General features: G+C 43.2%; 1 protein-coding gene across 30 annotated transcripts in view; it reads left to right on the top strand.

Annotated features, from left to right (window-relative positions):
• The window catches only part of Magi1 (membrane associated guanylate kinase, WW and PDZ domain containing 1), a 656,033-nt gene that overhangs the window by 145,864 nt on the left and 493,470 nt on the right, over window positions 1–16,699 (top strand). For 19 of the 30 annotated variants that reach the window (XM_052721671.1, XM_052721662.1, XM_052721665.1 and 16 more), the window contains exon 2: window positions 9,859–9,948. The exons of the other annotated variants lie outside the window; for them this stretch is intronic. In XM_052721671.1, the coding sequence (XP_052577631.1) occupies window positions 9,859–9,948 (90 nt within the window). The remainder of the gene's footprint in view (window positions 1–9,858; window positions 9,949–16,699) is intronic. 30 annotated transcript variants of the gene reach the window in all.

The following is a 16,699-nucleotide window of genomic DNA, read 5'->3' as shown; positions in this document are numbered from 1 at the left end:
GCCTTTTTCTAGAAAAGAGACCAATCCAATTTTCATGAAATGCAGAATAAGAATAAAACGGTTAAAAGTAAGTGTGCTGCTTGTGTCTGTTAAAATGCACACTTCAGCCGCCCAGTGCTGAAATGAGGGCCGGGTGTGCTCAGACTGAGAGCAGGAACTGAGCACCCCGTGTACCACCATCGTAGAATCCGCCTCATTCTGTGAAGTATCAGTCATGGCCCAAGTTACAGTTTCATTAAAGTAGGTTTTCTTGTGGGAACACAGTATAAATTGCATTATTTTTTTTCTTTCCGTGGATAATGTTTATGTGATTTCAGATGGCTACTAAATACAGTGGGAAGATTTTAGTCTGTCACTTGGATGACTTTGAAATTGAATTTAGCTACAGGATATAGTTGTGGCTTCATTTTGCTTATGTCTTGTCCCCTTTCTTTGTTCCTGTCCATCCCGTCCCGTCCCATCCCACCCTGTCCTGTCCCATCCTGTCCCATCCTGTCCCATCCTGTCCCATCCTGTCCCATCCTTTTTGCTCTGGTGATTAAGCCCAACCAAGGGCCTAATCTGGCCATACTGGGCATCTCTGATCCTGAGCCACACCCCAGTCCTCTTTTTACTTTAGAAAAATTTTGAAACAGGATGTCATTACTGTGTCCAGGCTGAACTGAACTTGAATCCTTCTGTCTCAGCCTCTCTAGTAGCTGGGACTTCAGGCCTGTGCCTCTTTGCCTGGCTTTTGTTTTGTTTTTGTTTTGAGATTCCATTTATTGGATCACTGCCTCCCACTCCCTATGAGGGATTCCTGCAGACGGGCAGGGAAATAAACCACAAAGAGTGAGAATGAAAACTTGGTTCCATCTGATTTATTCAAACTGGATCAAACTTCTAGAGAGTCTGCTGCCTGGTGGTTTATTACAAGCATATTTAAAGAAAAATAGAATTTGGAAAACAACAATCATTCCCATTCCAGGTGTATAGTAAAGCTTAAGGCGTGACTACATAGACCTCCTTTGCAAAGTACATGTGACCATGAAAGTGGGTTCTATAGCTAAAAGGCCTAGAATCTAGTGTGGTCTATCACAGAGATATCACAGAAGTCAGCAGGCCATAAAATACTTGTGGCATCTCCCCCAAGGATGGCTTCTATTAACTAGGAGCCAAATATAAAAGTCTAGGAAGAGAAGAGTCTGGGATAATCATTCTGGAGGGTTTGGCTGAGGTCTGCCTCTACAGATAGCAAAAGGTCACCAGGTTATTAATAATGTCCACTCTCAGCTTTCTGGGTGGAATGTGGGTACTTTATCTCCCCCATTGAGGAGACATCCGTCTGTGTTTAACATTCCTGGTTTCCCTAGTGCTTATCTGGGACTACAAGGACCCCGTGCCCTCTACACACATATACACCCCTGCTCCCACTCCCATTTTGCTGTATAGCTTAGTCTGTCCAAAGCTTGGAATCCTCCTGGCTCATTTTTCCCAGTGCAGGGAGTACAAGTGTGATACTAAGCCTGACCTCAAGTTAAAATGTTGTTGCAAATCCTTTGTGAAATTTTCTCAAATACTGGCATTTGTGATGGGCCTTGTTCAACTAGAAAATTAGTATTTTTAAACAACCAGTTTTTATAAAGCTTAATTTTAGGGGAGTTGAATACATGAACACAAGCTTTTTTGATCTGCACAGGAGGAGAGGGGTGGGGAGGGTGGGTGGGTGGGGGTGTATATGTATTTGTGTATGTTTGAGAGGGGGACATGTGTTTGAGAAAGATGTGTGAATAAAATATTGTTTGTGTGCATTTGTTAGAGAGAGAGAGAGAGAGAGAGAGAGAGAGAGAGAGAGAGAGAGAGAGAGAGAGAGAGAGAGTGTTTGTGTATGAGAGAGGAAGCGTTGTGGGGGGACATACAATGAATTTTATATGTCAGCTAGGGGTCCTGCCATCTTTTTTCCTGAAGTGTATTTCATTTTAAGTTTTGGAATAGTGTCTTACCATGCAGCCACACTTGCTTTGAATTCACGTTACTGCTGCAGCCTCCCAAGTTACCATGCTCAGCTTAACTTTTGTGTGCTGTGTGCCTTTTGAATAGTATGAGCGAGCCATTAAGGTAGCAGTTTGTGGAAGGATGCAAAGCTTGCTTCTGTGTTTCACTTTTCTAAGGTATGCCACGGAACCATCTTCTCCTCATGCACACCCCGTGTGCACACGTGCTGACGGGTTCACGTTTTGATCGTCGTCTTAGCATCCTCTCAAGTACCTCCCTTCTAGGAAGCCTCCTTTGACAGCGGTCAGGGGTCGCGGCCATCATTACTTGTATTTACCTCATGAGACCAAAGCCGACATTGCGGTTTTAGTTGTCATTTCCCCTCCTCTCAAGGTAAATTGCTGCCTGTCCTGACACCGTAGTGGAGTTTTTTGGAGGTTACTCCTCAGCCTCGTGTGCTCAGAAGCTACGTGGTGTAAGCGCGGAATTTGTTGGATATCTTCCTGTCACTCAGGACAGTCATCACGTGACTCACAGTGTATCTGGGTAGCTGAGGGGATTGGGGAATGATGGCTCAGACGTATTGAGCATTTTGCTATACAGAGTCTGTGCTGACCTTGTGCACTAGCAGCTGGGCCTCTTAAAAGACTTGGATGTGAGAAGAGAATGTGTCCTTTTTCTTAAATGATGACGGGCTTCTCTGTTCCCTTTCACCCACTTTCCCCACTACATATCAGATAGATACTTGTTAGTTCATTGATCCATCTCATTCTGACCTAGGGCAGATATGCTTATATCTCAACTCATTGTCATATTACAGAGCTCAACTGAAAGACCAGACTGGAGTAAGGTGGTGGTTCCCAGTCCTCTAAGTGTCTGTACTTCAATGTTTTTCATATTTGCTAATAACAGAGCTCATGGTTTTAGAAAGCTACTGTGAACCCAGGACTTAATATTATCACGTGTAGGCAAAACAGTCACATAACGCAACACGTGTATACACACACATCTGACCTTTGTATATACTAGAAAATACATTAAGGGCATTCATTTATATTCAGATAATTTATGGTTTCTATGTAGAATTTCAGGGCCTTTGGAGTAATGGTTAGCCATATGCTAGATTTTGTGGGCCGCAGTGTACGGGAGCACCGCACTGGACTGTCTTGAGTATCTGAGTAATAATTTTGTTAGCTTTCTTCCTTTGAGATCCTGTGATTGTGTAAAGCTACTGAGGTGGATTCAGCTGCCTACTGTCCCGGGGAAGGAAGGGCAGTGGTTTTCTAGGAATATAGAGTCCATGTCTTAAGACACTTATTTGGCTTCTCCCTCACCACCAGGTTTGGTTAGTGGGGGTTGCCATTACGGTAATAAGTTAATTTAGGCAATCAACTGAGACTCTTAAAGCAACTGGGCATTGCTGATTTCAAATGATGATGCTTGCTTTGTGATAGTCTTTCTTTAAAAATATGTATTCATTTATTGTGTAGGTCAGATCATGCCATGGTGTACAGAGGAGGTCAGAGGACAACTCTTGGGAGTCAGTTCTCTCCTGCCACCTTGTGGGGCCTGGGGATGGAACTCGGCTTGTCAGGCTCATGGGCAAATACCGCTAATGGCTGACACATCCCGACCGCTGGCCCTCATTATTGTCGAAATACAGTAAAGCATACTGAACTAATGGCAGCCTGGATGTAGTTACTGACCTCATAGTACTGGGTCTGACAGTTGCTCATGTTCATTGTGCATGATATGATAGCAGCATTCAGTGTAGTGTTTTTGTGTTATTCTTTTGTGGAATATATGCTGGGAGGTGAGTTTTGCACTGAGCCGTAAGTCTGATCATGGTCACTAATGTGTTGTCCCACCGCCCAGATGGGAAGTACTGTATCTTAGATAACAGTGGCATCTTGTTATGCCTTAACCATATACAGGGTATTTATTTTTTTATGTTTTTTTTTTTCTTTGAAGACAAGAGTCTCACCCTGTAGTCCTTGCTTGCCTGGAACCCACTACATAAAACAGGCTGGCCTTGAACTCACAGAGATCCACCTGCATCTACCTCTTGGGTGCTGGGATTGAAGCTTTGTGCCACCGTACCTCACTATTTAATGAACTTTTGATTTCCTCCTCCCTGGTTTCTTCTCTTCATCTTCTGGTCGTAGAGGGGTTGTGGTATCTGTTAAAGACAAGGAAGGGAAAGACACAGATTCAAGTTTTATAGTATGTTATAGTTGTTTATTTCAGTAGAGTTTTTAGTATATGAGCTTACCTTATAAGTCTTTGGTTTAATTGTCAATGGAAATTTCATTGCCTCTTCCTAGTCACCCACCTTCCCCTCCCTCCTTCCCTCACTCCTCTCCCTCCCTCCCTCCTTCCATCCCTCCCTCCCTCTCCATGGAGGGCAGAGTAACCAGTACAGTTCATCTTTGTCTCTTTTGTATGTTGTTAAATTGGTACATGCTTATTATAAAAACCCAACTAAAACACAGCATTATGGAGCAGAAACTGAATTTTCTTTTACCTTCCTGCTGTCAGTAAAAATAAACAGCAACTTTCTCCTCAAAGGGAATAAGAGTTTATTCTGGAGCTAAATATGAATGACCATGTTTTGCAGACCCTGATTCAGGGTACCCTAATGTGGGAGTCTCTGTGACCACAGCCAGCAGAGTAACGATCTTTGAGAGGTGAGACGGTAGTTCAGTTCAACATGACTAAGTAGCCGGGGTTAGTTCAAACTTTGGGAGTTTGATCCTGAGTAGTTTCTTTTAGGCATAATTTGCACAGCACAATTTGGTGAAAACGTTTCTGGTGATAATCAACTCAATCCCCTGTACACAAGAAAGCATACATAAAACTCCTTGAATAAACTAAGGTAAATAAAGATTGGACATGACTACATCAAAACTCGACTTTGTAAAATACATGTGACACTTTCCATAAAGATGGGTTCTATAGATTGACCGAAAAAACCAAACTAATTACAAGAGTCTGGGGGAGGGTTCTCTGTGGTCTTCGGCCACACAGATAGTGCAAAGGTCACCAGGCTAGAGTGCATATTTGCTCCTGCCTTGTGGATAGATAACATGTATTTCATTCTTTCCCTTGGAGGAACAACCTTTTGCCCTAACATTCTAGGTTCCTCCAGTGCTTATCTGTGAACACAGGGCTTCCATGCCTCCTACACTCCAAATTCCATGTTGCAGTGTATTGATAGTTTTGTAAAGTTTGTATAGTAACAGAAGAAAGATACTCATAAATCATGACAGTCTCCAAAGGTACCGGTGGAGACCTCAAGCCGCCAGGTTACAGCAAGGCAGGAGGTCTCTGCTCGAAGCTTCAGATGCCATCTGATGACATTCTTAACCTTGAGTTGGTGGGAAGCACAACAAGGAGGGTAGGTCAAATACAAAAATGGACAGACAGTACCTGGCTATTTAAGATAGTTTGACTTTGAACTTGCAACATTCTAACTCCCCATAGATACTCAAGTTCCAATGAACTTGAAAGTTTAATACAAGTGTGGCCTTTCCCCTCCTAGGAACTTCAGTTAACACTGTGTATCTGACTTAAAATTCTAATTCTCTAGAAGGGACTACTTGAAGATACTTTTTTTCCTCTGCATGTGAAAATGTGTTTGTGGTCTTTGAAATCTTTTACCTGGATGCAGGTGCTGACTTTACTAGCATTTGAAAAGTTCTCAAGTATTTGAAGTGTGCCTTGTGTTTTATGTTTGCACAGACACCTTGACATTGACTAGACAATTATTTTTCAATAATTAATGAGGAACGAATAGCTTACGTTCATTTAGAGTTTTTCTTTATAGTGGTGAAGGCAACTGTGTGTCACGTTGGGGAAATTAAATGGCTCCCTGGTTCAGCTGTATTTGTTTGTATCAGCCAGTGTAGGTTTGGAATCAGCACTTCATGGGGACTTCCTCTTCTAATGGCGAGAACTGGGCAGTCCCGGGTCCAAGTGAGATTTATCTCGTGCCTGCTATGGATAGTGGGAAGGGGACAAGGGACCATGAGTGAACACATCTCTTTTTCACAAGTATGAGCCAGGAATGGCACACTGCTTCTGCTCATGTCTCAGAAGTCCCTGAGCAGCTGCAGTGACAGCCTTTAATCAGGGCAGCCATATGCTCAGCTGAGTATTTGCAGGGATGGGAGGATGTGGTTCATGGGCAACTCACACTGCTCTGTGGTGTTTAAAGGAATCTCGAAGCATATTAATGCACAAATGACTGAAAAAATCTCATTGATGTGTCAACTATAAATGAAAAAGCCATTTGATTTTTTAAAAATTCTCATCTGTTTATGTACAAATCTTAACATACAATTTTGCCAACAGCAGGACAGATGTGAATGTTTTGTGCAGAATAGGAACAAGATCTTGTTGGGTAACAAATCGTTTAGAACTGTAAAACAGGGAGATGTGGAAATCTACTGTTCTTAATCTAGCAAAAGGTTATCCTGTTCTAGTTTGAAACTTCAAGTATATATAACATTGCTGGATTGTAAAGTGATTTTTTTTTTAACATTTTATCAAGCTTGTTTGCTGTATTTGAAAGTGCAAATAAAACTGTAATATCTCCTCAGAGATGGCCATCAGGTAACACTTGCTTTATGAATAGCATAAAATATAGATGTGGACATGTCAGTGTGTATGCATATATAAGCCTGTATACCATATATCTGCCTGAGACTTACCTCCATAGGCATTAATTATTTCACAGTCTGGGGTTTTGCCCATATTGCGTTTGCTACCAGGGAGGGAAAGATGCCCATGATACATGTAAAAACACCATTTTTCATCATCACACAGATAATCTGTTTTATGGAATTTCATCACATATTTATTCTGCGTTGTCGAGTGTAAGTTGTTCCCAACCTTCTGCTTCCATAGAGAACGATGTGATGAGTAGTGATGTGATGAGATGCTTGTGTTATTATGTATTTGTCTGAATGTTTTGTGGAGACAATTATTACATGTGCAATTGTTGATATATTTATACTTTTAGATATGTGTGTGTGTGTGTGTGTGTGTGTGTGTGTGTGTGTGTGTGTGCATGTGGAGGCCAGAGGTCGACCTGGCTTGATTTTTGCCATCTACCTTTATATTTGAGACAGGATTTTTCACAGGGATCTGGGCTAGGGTTAGGGTTAGGGTTAGGCTAGGCTGGCTGCCACCAGGCCCCAGCGGTCCACCTCTCTAGCACTGGGATGACGAGTATGAACCACCATGCCTGGCTGTTACTCAGATCCTTAGGCGTGCGCAGGAGCTCTTTGGCAGCTGAGCCGTCTTCCAAGCCTTGGAACAGTTTTGAGACATTTCTTTATGCTTTTCCCACTGCTTTTCAGTAATATCTGAAGTCTTTGTTCATATAGTAGGAGCCTCAGCCCTTAGATACTTTGATATTTTAATAGTCTCAAGACTGATTCAAGTTGCCTTAAAATTTCTCTTCCTTAACTTTGTGTGGTAGCTTAAGGCTGGGTCCTTCGCCGTTAGAAGAAAGTGTCTATTGTTCGCCCCTTCTGTGTGCTTCTAGATGGTGGCTTGGTCGGGTCCCAACTTCCTCTTCTACTGCAGGCTGTGCCATTTCTTCTTTCATCTTGGTAATGAGTCTGCCCCTAGATACCTCATGCTCTGTGTTGTGTCGTCGGTCCCCTGCTGTAGCTAAGCAGAGGCGGCCTGAGAGCCGTGGCCTGTCTGTCCATTGCAGTGTCAATTTAGGACGCTAATTAGTGGGCCATCTCCTTTAGATCCCCGTAATGAGGCTCTGGATGGTTTCTTGGATCCCGTTTGTCTTCCCATTTTCATTCTCCTGTAGGATAGGTGGTCCTGCCCTTTCGGCTAGAATCCCGAGTTCTTTGTGTTTCCTCTTCCCATTTAGGAGGGGACTCGAGTCCCCTCCTTTCTTTCTTTCTCCTTCTTGCTAGTCTGGGCAGTTTAGATTGAACAGCTTATTTCTTCCTAGTGAACAGGAAATGTACTGGCTGTGGTTTCATTTGAGGGGGTGGTTTTATTTTATATTCTATGAAAAGCCTGGAGGCAACACGCATAAACAAAAAGATAAACGATTGTTACTGTTTCTGTGGCCTTCTCTCCTATCTGAGGGTGAGTTGGGGAAATAAGACTGGAGAGGTTTACAGAAGGACAGTCCAGTGGCGATTCGGGACTGTCTCTGGTCTCACTCACTGCTGGACATTCTAGTGCCAGTGCCTACCTGCCTCTTGTTATTGGGGTTTAACACAGCCCCTCAAGAATGCTGGGCAAGTAAGTGTTTTACCACTAAGCTACACGCTAGGCCCTTTGATGTCATTGTTTAAAACAGCAAATCTCCTTTTTAAACAACATATTTTGAGAACTGTACTTGTTGGTAGTTCAGCCGTTGAAACTGGGTGGTCTAGCAGTATGTTTTAGCACATAGCAAGTGTCTGTGCAATTCCAGGAATAACCTTATGTATAATTGTTGCAAAGGGTTATTTGTATAAGAAGAATTAAATTTTTTCTTATTAAGACCCACCCTGCTAAAAATACTTTTGTTCATTTTTGAGGGTCACGTTGTGGAATTGTTTTATTATTCTTTCAAGCTAGACGTTGCTAGTGAAAATGCTGCATGGGTAATTTATTGTGAATAATTATTTCCAACTGACTTTACAAATACAAAATACAAGCCCTAATTTTGGCAACTGTTCTATATAGTGAAATTTTTAATACTTTATTGGTCATTTTCTGACTTTTGGGTTCATTAAGCTGTTTTCGTGTGTGTGTGTGTGTGTGTGTGTGTGTGTGTGTGTGTGTGTGGTGTGTGCATGCTTGCATGTGTATTGGCACATGTATGTGCAGGTGCATGTGTGAGCATACATATGGGAGCCTGAAGTGGATGTCAGGTATCTTCCTCTGTTCCTGTATTTAGTGAGCTAGGGTCTCTCAGTGAACCCTGAGCTTGCCCATTTGACTAGCCTGGTTGATTAGCTTATCTTTGGTATTCCTGGTCTCTGCTCCTAAGGGTTGTCATTACAAGCAGCTGTTGTGCCTACTTGAGTTTTAAGTGGATTCTAGGGATCAGAATTCTAATGTTCAGCAAACTCTTTATCGACTAAGCCATCTCCCTGACCTCTCGTTCAAAGTTTTAATTAATTACTTTTTTTTGTTTGTTTTTTTTTCAAGACAGGGTTTCTCTGTGTAGCTTTTGGAGCTTATCCTGGAACTTGCTCTGTAGACCAGGCTGGTCTTGAACTCACAGAGATCCTCCTGGCTCTGCCTCCCTGAGTGCTGAGATTAAAGACCTGTGCCACCACCGCCCGGCCAGTTAATTACTTTTGGGAAACTACAGGGATCGAATCCCTGGCCTGGTGCCAGCTAGGCCGGTACTGTGCCATCCTTCTAGCCCTCTGCTGATTTCTAATACCAGCTTTTGATTGGTGTTCCGGTGCTTAAGAGTCTATTACATTTCCCATTCTGTGACTTCAGCTTTCTGGTGTAGTTTGTGCTAAGTAACTGGGATGTTAAAGAAGTGGAGGGGGCACAGGGTTGTACAAATTGCTGATGTGGGTTGCTAGGTACCTGACTCCTTGTGAGGTACACTTGGTTAATTTTCTGCATGCACACTTTCTTTTCTAGTTCCTTATTTTTTTCTTCACTCCCCTCCCTTTCTTCCTTTTAGAGAATGTACCCTTCATTTGTAAGACGATTTGCTAAATGGTCTTATTAATAAAAACCTGGAGCCAGGTATTGGGGTTAAAACCCGAGAGATCAGAGAAATAGGACAAGCCACAGACAACCTCACCTCACTGACACCTCAGTCTCCAAAGAGACTGAATATACTCATGCCTATATGCCTTTCTGTTCTGCCATCTCATTTCCTCTCTCCCCCAGCTATATCACTTCCTGTTCCTGCCCAGCTCTGCCACTTCCTGTCTGTCTGTACAGACCTCCAGACCTTTATGGTTAGTGCTGGAATCAAAGGTATGTACCATCATGCCTGGCTCTCTTCCCAGTGTGGCCTTGAACTCACAGAGATTCAGAGGGATCTCTGCTTCCCCAGTAATAGGATTAAAGGTGTGTGTTACCATTACCTGACTTCTATGTTTACTATAGTGGCTGGCTTTTTCCTCTGATCCTCAGATAAACTTTATTAGGGTGCACAGTATGTTGGGACACAATACGTCACCACATTCATTCTCAGGAGCATGGTCTGTTGAAGCTCCCTACCATCTTCTAGATGGGGAACTCGCAGCTTTAAACCAAGTCGGTCAGAGGAACTCCTCCAGACTTGAAAAGGGGCCTGAGTGATCTAGTCAGGTCTGTTCATTCTGAGGGGAGCACGCAAGTGTGCTGCTGCCCTTGCTGCCAAAATCTATACAGCAGTCTTTTTACTAAAAGAGCTTAATTTATTGTGTTTCAGGGAGGGTTATGTGTGGGTGCCACAGTGCGTATGTGGATGCCAGAGTACAACAAGGTAGAGCTGGTTCTCTGCTTCTGCCTTTACATGGGTTCCAGGGAGTGAACTCTGTCACCTGGCTTGTGTAGCAAACACCTTTACCTGCTGAACCATTAGTTCCTCCCTCCCTCCACTCCCCAGTCCTAACACTCTTACTAATACTCTTCCTTTACTCCCCCTCCCCTCCCTCCCTCCCTCCCTCCCTCCCTCCCTCCCTCCCTCCCTCCCTCCCTTCCAGGGCTCATGTAGCCCATACTGTCCTTGAACTTGTGATACTTCCGCCTCCACCTCTAAAGAGCTAGAATTACAGGTGTATATCACCACTCTCAGTTTTGTGCAGTGCTGGGTCTTGAACCCAGGGCTTTGTGCATTGCTAGGAAAGCATTTTACTGACTGAGCCATATCCCTTGACCATTGAGGCTATTTCTTTTTTCTTTTATTTCAGGTCCACATAAGAAATGACTTTTCTTTTGGCTTCTGTTGTTAGGAACTGAAGAAATCTGCCTGCCCTGTGGATCTGTCAGCAGTCCCAGGGACGCTCCCAGGGGGATGCCTACCCAACCAGTTCACATTAACCTGCCTCACACATGCACCTATCTAGGTCAGAATGATTCTCTGAATTCATAAAAGGAAGGTTACCTGTCTGCATGGAATGTTCTAGATGGTATTGCTGTGCATATGCTTCCTATTGGTGGACACTCAGGCAGTTGAGGAACTTCCCAAACAGAAGATGGCTTAGGAAGCAGGAAGGGTTAGGTGTGTGATCTCTGATAGAAATCTGACTCTTTTGTTTTTGTATTTTTAAAGAAAGAATTTTGTTTTGTATCCCAACTTGGTCTCAAACTGGCCATCCTTCTGTCTCAGCTTCCCCTGTGCTGGAATTATAGGCTTGCACCCCCAGACCTAGTTTCTGACCTTGTAACTGTGCATGTGTGGTCACCCCCCATGGTCTAGCCATTTCTACCGGCTTTGCAGATGTCCTTATATCTCTGTACCCTGGCCATTGTGAATGACAAGGGATTTTAGGTCTCACCTCCTCTTCAGAACTGTTATCAGAAGCACTTGAGTAAATTTAGAAAGACATTAGGAGATAAGTTCCTGTGCAGAAACTGGAGAACACAGTCTCCTCAATGCATTGCCTATCTTAAGACCGAGTATAAATTATCTGAGCTTACTGAGTTCATACGAATGCCCTTAGGTCCACCCCAACTTCCTCTGTTCACACCTGGACTCCTGCAGAGATATTTGGATGCTTCTGAATTCCTTTCATTAGTCAGAAACATGATTAGGCCAATATAAAAGATTCTATATACTCTTGGCCAACGGGTACAGCTCTCTAGGTTAAATGCTGATGTGTGACCCCATGTTTCCAGAAACACATCCACACTTGGGAAAACTCAGGGTCTCAGCTGTGGGAGTTTTGGCCAACTGTTCCCTTGGGTGAATGGCCATGAACTCAGTGCCCCAATTTCATCATCTGTAAATGGGAGATAATAGTATCCCTATGCTATAGGGATACTATATACGTTACTATGTTCGATTAGCATGGTTGTCCTTTGTACTGACGGTTGTATTCTGCAGGATGAGAGCATTCTGGTTAGTCAGTGGGTATAGGTTGATCACAGTGGCCTCCTCTGACTTAATTTCTGAAGACAAACATAATTACCTCTTGTTGAGCATCTAGTACGTACATACTGTGGCATATTTTGTTGGCTACATTGCAGTAGACTGTCAGCTAAGGCATTCTTGAGCTCTGTTTTTCATGTAGGAAAATTTGTGCTGGAGAAGGTGAAGGCCAGAAGTCATGCTCAGTTGCTGAGGTGATGGAGTGAGAATTCACAGGAAGACTGGTATCTCCTGGGAGCTCTGGTCCTCTCAGTGCCTCTGTGCCTTTGAAGTTCTGACACTGGCCATTCTGTGGTCATCCACCTTTGGTCTGCCTTTGAGTTTCCAGCATCTCATGGCTTGAAATTTGTACCATGAATTATTTTTCTCATTATCTAAATATTCTAACAGTCTTAAAAACTCAGATCTTAAAGAAGTAAGACAGATGTAATCTCATGAAATAGTTTCTTTGTATCAAAAGGCAAAAAAATGTAAATAAATACTTTGAATCTTTCTCTGTTTTTGTCTTTTTGAGACGGTCTCATAATGTATCCCAGTGTAGCCTCAAACTCTTAATCCTCCTGCCTCAGCCTCTCACATACTGAGATTACAGACTGCTGCTGAACTCTCTTCTGCTGTTGCTCTTAGTAGATCAAATCTTGACAGTTGTCATGAGTACAATTTTAGTGTTGTGCTTTTTAAATTTTAGATCTTTAAAATTGCTTTGTACTTTCGAGACTCCAGCCTGGGCCTCACCAGGCAAATTCCCTACCACTGAGTTATACCCCCTGCCTCGCAGTGTTTTACTGTTGTGGGCAATTATTTTGTAGATGGGGAATTGCAGACAGAAGGTTGTTTATTGGCTTGCTAAAGACCACCTGGTAGATTAACAACAGAACTGGCATTAAAACTCTGGTTTCCCAACTCCCGTGTAATTCCCACCCCAAGACCTTTTAATCCAAGAGATGGAATTTAAATTTGTATGAGATGCCTTCTGGGAAGTGTAATCTGTTTGAAGTGGTGTTTGGGAGCAATTGGCACATCTGCCAGGAGGCATCAGAGCCCTGTGTGTGGATCACAGAGGTAGACAACGATGACTGTGGTGTGATGAGGGAGCAGGGCCATTTCCATTTTTTCTTTTCCTAGGCACTGGGCTCCTATGTTAAGGATGCTGACACCTCTCTCCATGGGAGCCCTTTTCTGGATCTTGTCAACTTTAGAGTTTGGTTCTCAGTTCAGAACTGTTCCTGTCTACTCTCCACCTGGATCCTCTGTCCTTGGCCTTCTTTCCTTAAGGATATCTGGAACTTCCCTTACAGTTCCTCTTCCATTTTGTGGTCACTGGATACAAGATTCGATTCATAGTCCTTCTCATGGACTGCTGTCCAGAACACTTACTTCTCTTGCTGGCATGGATGTGAACATGTTCTGGTTGAACACATTCCTCTACTGATCTAGAGTGCCCTTCATAGGCATAGCCACCTAGATAGCCTTCTCACAGGGGCATTTCCATGATCGGCACAGTTTCACCCATTTGTCCTTAGTCTTTTCTTCTTAGGCAGTCAGTGACATCTACCAATATTATTTAACAAGAAGCCTTCTTTTTTAGATTGAAGAGTGCCTGAGGGTTCCCTGTGCACATATGGTGTATAGTAGGAGTTCAATAAATATCTGTTGAATGAATTCATATTTTTAATGAATGCATGCACCATATTTGAGTCACAGGAAGCTGGATGTGAAGTAGAAATATGTAGAAAACTAAAAGCATCTCCTTTTTCCTCTGCTCTTACCTGGGGAGGCAGAGGCTGGTGGATCTTTGTGAGTTCAAGACCAACCTGGTCTGCAAAGTAAGTTCCAATCTAGCCAGGTTTCCATAGGGAAACCCTGTCTCAAAACCAAACAGCTGCAGTAAACCTTCAATATCCATGAAGCCCTGTTTCAATGGAGGAATCATTTTGGGTGCCATTTTTCTTTCTTTTTGTCCTCTGGAATCTGAGTTCCGCTTAGAAGAGAGGAATGAACAGGGATGACCTAGAGGCTGAGGAAGAAGGGAGCCTGTGATCAGTCAGCTACTTGTCTGTGTGCAGTTTGTTGATGTTTATTCTTCCTCCATTCATCATTGTGAGGGATTCCAAGCTGTAGACTGACCCTCTCCTAGTGTGAAAGTTACTGTGCACTTCAGAGATTTAGGTACATCATTTGTGCACTCAGCAAAGGTTCCCAGAGATGGCTTTAGATACCGAGTGAGCAGCAGCTAGCAATACCCACTGTTTTGCTTCTTGATCTCAGGGTGTAGACAAGCTTAAAATCAGAAGCAAAGATGTCATACTCCCCATAAAAATGATGACGAGGACAAAAGTGATAAGACATTGCCGAGATATGTCCTAGGCTAATAGTACTGTGCCCAATTTTTCTCTAGTTCGGGAGCTTACAACAATGGATTTGAACTTCATTCTCCACACAGTGAAAAAAAATGAAGAACATCTCTTCCTCATGTTCGCTGTTGTAATGGTTTAGGGAGAGATGTCTCCCTGTCACCTGCAGTTGTCACCGGCTCATCATCACCTCAGATTTTGGCATGGAGTGCTTGCTTTTGACATGGCCATTCGATACACTGATCCTCCTGTCCATCTGTCTATCCATCCTAAAGGTTCTTGGTTTGGAAGTATTCTGCAATATTTCTTATTTACAATCTCCCTGCCAACACAGTTCTTCTGTGTTCTACCTTTGAAGTTCTCTCTTTCTGAAGCTTTATCTGAGTCAGGATACAAGGACTCTTTCCTGATATGGGAGGTGAGATGCTGTCTATATGTACCTTAGCTCTGAGTAATATTCACTCAGAAAGGCCCTATTGATTGTATCAACAATCACAACCATCATTGCTACCCCGAGTACCACTCCTGTCACCATTATTGCTGTTTTGGCTTTTAAGGGAATTTTATTCAGACTTTTATCACATGGGCATTCAATAGGTGACTTCATGTGTCTGCTAAACATGATCAAGTGGAAGAATGTAAGGTGAGAGGAGACTAGACTAGCCATGAGTGTGAACTCAGTCTCCCATACAAGATTCTGCCACTTACCAGCTCTGGAGCATCAGACAAATGGGTAGATCAGTTCTGAGGTAGATTTTGTTGCCGTTAAGATGGGAGTAACATAAACCACTTGTCTTAATTATTTCTTTAGTCTTGTGATAAAACATCACGGACAAGGCAACTTTTAGAAGCAAGGGTTTATTTGGATCTTACAGTTCCAAAGGGATAGAAGTCTATTACCATCATGGTGGGAAGTGTGGCAGCAGATAGAGCATGGAGCAGCAGCAGAGAGCTCACATCCTGATCCATAGATAGCAAAGAGCACACTGGAGTGGTGTAAATCTTTTGAAAGCTCAAAGCCTGCTCCCAGTGATATACCTCCTCCAGTGAGGCCACATATACCCCCTAATCCTTTTCAAACAGTTCCACCAATTTGGGACTAAGTATTCAAACATAGGAGTCTGTAGGGGCCATTCTCATTCACAATACCACACTACCATAATATGATGGTGCTATATTTGACTCTTTACCATGTGCAGGCACAGGTCTGAGTTATAGGGTTCACTGTTACCCTCAATTTACAGGTGTTTCTGAGCATAGGGAGGTTTACATTTTTGTTTGTTGGACACAGCCAGGATGTAGGGAGCTGGGATTGGGACACAGGCAGCTTGGTTGTCCAGGGTTATATTAGCAAACCTTTGAGCATGATGTTCCTTAGTGTCTGTAACATTTGTGCAAAGTGTAATGTCGTTACTTTACTTGAGGCTGCAATCCTGCAAGAGACCTTCCTTTGGAGAGCCCTAGATTTTTCTGTCTTTAAGGAAGTACACCAGGAGTGAATGCTTCTCAAGGTTTCCCCTTGGATCCTGAGACCCAGTGATCTTTGCTTCTGTCTTCATTTCTGATTTTGCATCAACAAGTTGAGAAATTCTTGAGGAGCATTTCAGCACAAGTCCTGGGTGCACTGTGAGATGACTCATCCCAATTAGGCTACAACCCGTTAGGCTGCAGCCCTCTGCTGGGGATTCTTTTGTTTATTGGGGTTTTTTTTTTTTTTTTTTTTTTTTTTTTTTTTTTTTTTTTTTTTTTTTTTTTTTTTTTTTTAAGGCAGATTGCTGGCATAACAGCCATGGCTCAGCAAGGCTGATAATGACTTTGATCCTAGCACCTTGAAGCTGGAGCTCTAATCACAGGGACAGGAAAAGCAGACAGACAGGCTAAATAATGGCAGCCAGGAGAAGACTACCCCACCTCTAGCTGCTCCCCTACCCCGTTGATTCCATAGACAAATCAGAGCAGCTTCTGGTCAGAGCTGTCTGTCAATCAATGCTGGCAGCCTCCTCCAAGCTGTGGCCAGGACCAGGCTTTGGGTGGCTGGTAAACAGGCTGACAGCACTGCTGTGTAGGATGGAGTGTCAGGAATGCAAGTGCAGCCCTGGTGGGAATCCTGCCCACTTGGTTTCTCCTGTGCTTTATTTTTCACTTCTCCCCTCATCTTGGAGTATGATAAACACTGGATGATGGGAGAAAATTCATTGTTTCCTTGATTTGATGTGTAAAGAATGGCCCTCCATTCTTATTTATATCAAACTTCAGCTCGCTGGGCCGGCCTACAGCCTCTCACAGCAGTGGTGCT

The sequence above is a fragment of the Peromyscus californicus genome, unplaced genomic scaffold (genome assembly GCF_007827085.1).
Source record: "Peromyscus californicus insignis strain IS unplaced genomic scaffold, ASM782708v3 Scaffold_6__1_contigs__length_162567912, whole genome shotgun sequence".
Taxonomy (NCBI): domain Eukaryota; kingdom Metazoa; phylum Chordata; class Mammalia; order Rodentia; family Cricetidae; genus Peromyscus; species Peromyscus californicus.
Note: the sequence above shows the minus strand (reverse complement) of the source record. Positions and strands in the feature narration are given on the sequence as shown.